At 37.2% G+C, this 3,294-nt stretch overlaps 1 protein-coding gene across 1 annotated transcript in view; it reads right to left on the reverse strand.

Annotated features, from left to right (window-relative positions):
* Window positions 1–893: 893 nt before the first annotated feature.
* The window catches only part of LOC111624366 (5'-AMP-activated protein kinase subunit beta-1-like), a 13,797-nt gene continuing 11,396 nt past the window's right edge, over window positions 894–3,294 (reverse strand). The window contains exon 4 of the mRNA XM_023367194.1: window positions 894–2,301. Coding sequence (XP_023222962.1) covers window positions 2,206–2,301 — 96 coding nt within the window. The 3' untranslated portion in view covers window positions 894–2,205. The remainder of the gene's footprint in view (window positions 2,302–3,294) is intronic.

Raw genomic sequence — 3,294 nt, forward strand, 5'->3', positions numbered from 1 at the left:
TCCGATTTCCGCCACCAATCGGAGTTGTCTTATCTTTTTATTATTATTTATTTTATTTATCTACGAATCCTTCGCTTGTTTACAAGATATTTTTTAAGTAGGTCAACCGATAATTGGAATAATATCTGTTACCTTTTTTGTTCCAATTTATATATCAAAATGTACTATTCTACACAGATAAATGGCTGAAAGCATTATAACACAATTACCCCACGTTGTAGCGCTTTCCGAACGCCATCCTCGTTCTGTAGAAATCGGTAAATTTCATCTTTTACAAAACCAATGCCTTCTTATTAATTTAAGAATATCGAATTTTAAAAATAAATCCGATTTCGTCGTTACTGACATCAATTAATTAGCTCTTATTATGTCATTAAGTACGGCATAGAATTTACGAACGCAACCGCTCGATTGGTTCATATAATGAACGCAATACATCATCGCCACAGTCGGTAAGATGACATCAAACTGACGTAAGAGTGCACCGAACATTTTTAACACCAATTTCGAACGCGTTATCTCGCTTGTCGCGTAATGTCAGCAATTTTTATCGTTTTGACACAAATTTCGCGATAACGGAATAAAAATAGAATGGAAAAGAAAAATTTAAACAAGAACATTTTATTTCCAAAAAGAAAAAAAAAATTAGTTAACTTCTCGGCATAATTTTTCTTTCCGAAGGGAAAAAGTATATCATTTTTCGAATTCTGTAATAGTAGTTACTAGCATCTTCCAGAACAAACTACGTAACACAGCTTTTCTTTGTTACGTAACTCTTATTGCTTATACGTAAATGGTCTTGGTCGATGCGAAGTGTCCTCTTTTATCCGGATGCCATCTTGTTTTTTCTTTTTAAAGTTCCTATTCGTTTAAATTCTTATTTACATTCTAAATGTTTTAACATCAGGTACTCTTTCGTAATTTATGTCCTCGCGACTTTCCTTAATCAGCTCTTCAACAGAGGGGTAAGAGAGAAAAAAAAATTCCAATCGATCGTTTAATTCGTTATACTGAAGACCCTCGTCGTTTTATATGAATTCCAGATGCGTTTATTGGTTAAATCAACGCTTCCGAAATTTGAATTTGAAAGCGTCGATTTACCAATCACCGCTTCTGAAATTCAAATTCGTTTGTTACATGATAGGCCTACGCCGCCATTTTTTTTCCTGAAGGACCCATAAAACTTCTTTTCGCTCCGAGAGCACTAAGAGGTTTAAGCGTTGATTGGTTAAATCAGTATCTAAATGCGATACGAAAGTTTCGCGATAGCGACTGCGATTCGATAACATCAAACTGCGTATGGATCCGATCGAACAATGAAAAAACAGGTCATTAATTTCCACAGTAACGTTCGCAATCGCGTAAAACATCACTTTTGTATCGCCATATTTACTACAATTTTACACAACAGAATATCATAAACTCGGAAGCTTAGCACCTTTTTGTTTTTAAAACCCGAACGTTCCAGAATCATTCAAAATCGAGCAACATCTTAAAATTTTACACACAAACCATTAAAAAACGCACTTTACGCTAGGTTTAGCTAGAATTCCGTACATCGTCCGTTCGAAATGTTGAATATTATGTTAAATTTGAGTGATTTCGAACGGGAAACGATTAAACGTTTAACACGAGAGCGTTCGAAAGGACGTGCACAAAAGTTAAGTAAATCGCATGGTGTTCGGGAGCAAGTGCAACGCTTCGGCAGACAAGTTTAAACTTGTTCGAGAATTTTCGAACGCCCTCTTGTAATAAAATTCAAAAAGAGAGAGAGAAAATAATTCAAATTTTCTATCTTTACACAACACAGACAGCAATTAAAATTTCATAAACTATAAACTATACAGTACCGAATCCTTATACAAAATAGTTTTTTTTTTCATTTTCTTTCTCCCCTAATTGTAAAACGTTAAAATTAATTATCCCATTAAGAGCACGATTCATTCTAACTGTTGAAAGGGAAAAACTTTTTTTTTCAAATCATCAATGTTTAGTCCCAAATGACCCTTAAAGATTTACACGTAGCGTTAAGGATTGTGTACAACGTGAACAACTTCCCAAAAAGATCTCGATCTCTCTCGTCAATCTCTCCCTCTCTATCTCTCGGTCTTTCCGGATTACATATTAATTTATTTTCTTCTGTATTCTTCTAATAGCAATTTAAAATATACAAAGATTGAAGATTTGCATGTTGTGCCAAGCTCTTCAAATGGGCTTATACAAGAGGGTGGTTACGTATTTTTTCCTGTATCTGTGTGTTGCACTTAAAACCATTACACCGTCCTGAAATGAACAAAAAAACTTAGTTATTCACAAATGTAACAATATGCATATTTACAATTAACATACAAAAGTTATGCACCAAATTTGTACAGAGGATCTAAACCTCTTCATTACAGAAAAGTTTCCATCATATGTATTGAAATCCAGAAAACACTCACATTCAATACTTTGTTGATGGCCAGATGGCCAAGTGGCTAAGATGGCATCCTACTACTCTGGGGACCTAGGATTGAATCTGAACAGGTTGAAAAACACCAGAAAATCTTTAGGGTGGTGGTTCATTTGGATATGTTGGACCCAGTCCCTCACTACCCCAGCCAAACTATAATGAGTTTTCTATAAAAAAAAAAAAGACACTCTTGATGCTCACAGGACAGAGTTAAAAAAAAATGAAAGTATTTTCTGTTGTTCAAAATGGAAACTTTTCTCATGTGGACAAACCGGTTGGCCAACAGAAAATATTCTGCCATCCAAAAAGCACAAAATGCGAAGTGCAGTAAACTGTTAATTGACGTCACACTACGGAACCTGTGACCGGTGCTCTGTGCGTATATGTTAAAATATCCTGACTTATGCATCCGACTTATGACTGCATCTGACTTATGACTTATGCATCCAACCCCAAAGTCGAGGTGCACTTCGAGAAGGCTACCATTATTGTCAACACGCCCCACCAACAGCAGCTTAGATGGCTAGAAGCCACGGCTATCCACAACGCCGACCGGCTAACTACCTGCATTAACCGGAAAGAGGAACTAACCTTGTCTCTGGCCTGGCAATCGCTATTGGACGCCAACCCACCGCTTCCTCCCCCCGCCGCACGACCGCACACACCGGAAGAGACCCACCCCCTCGAAACCGACACCCGATCCTAGAGAATAATATACACTCCGTCCGGGGAATTCCTTCAGTTGACCTGAAGAAGAGCGATTGGAACGCTCGAAAACGTTTGTCAGGATATTTTAACATATACGCACAGAGCACCGGTCACAGGTTCCGTAGTGTGACGTC

This window comes from Centruroides sculpturatus, unplaced genomic scaffold (genome assembly GCF_000671375.1).
Source record: "Centruroides sculpturatus isolate CEXI.00-Female unplaced genomic scaffold, Cexi_2.0 scaffold9, whole genome shotgun sequence".
Taxonomy (NCBI): Eukaryota; Metazoa; Arthropoda; class Arachnida; order Scorpiones; family Buthidae; genus Centruroides; species Centruroides sculpturatus.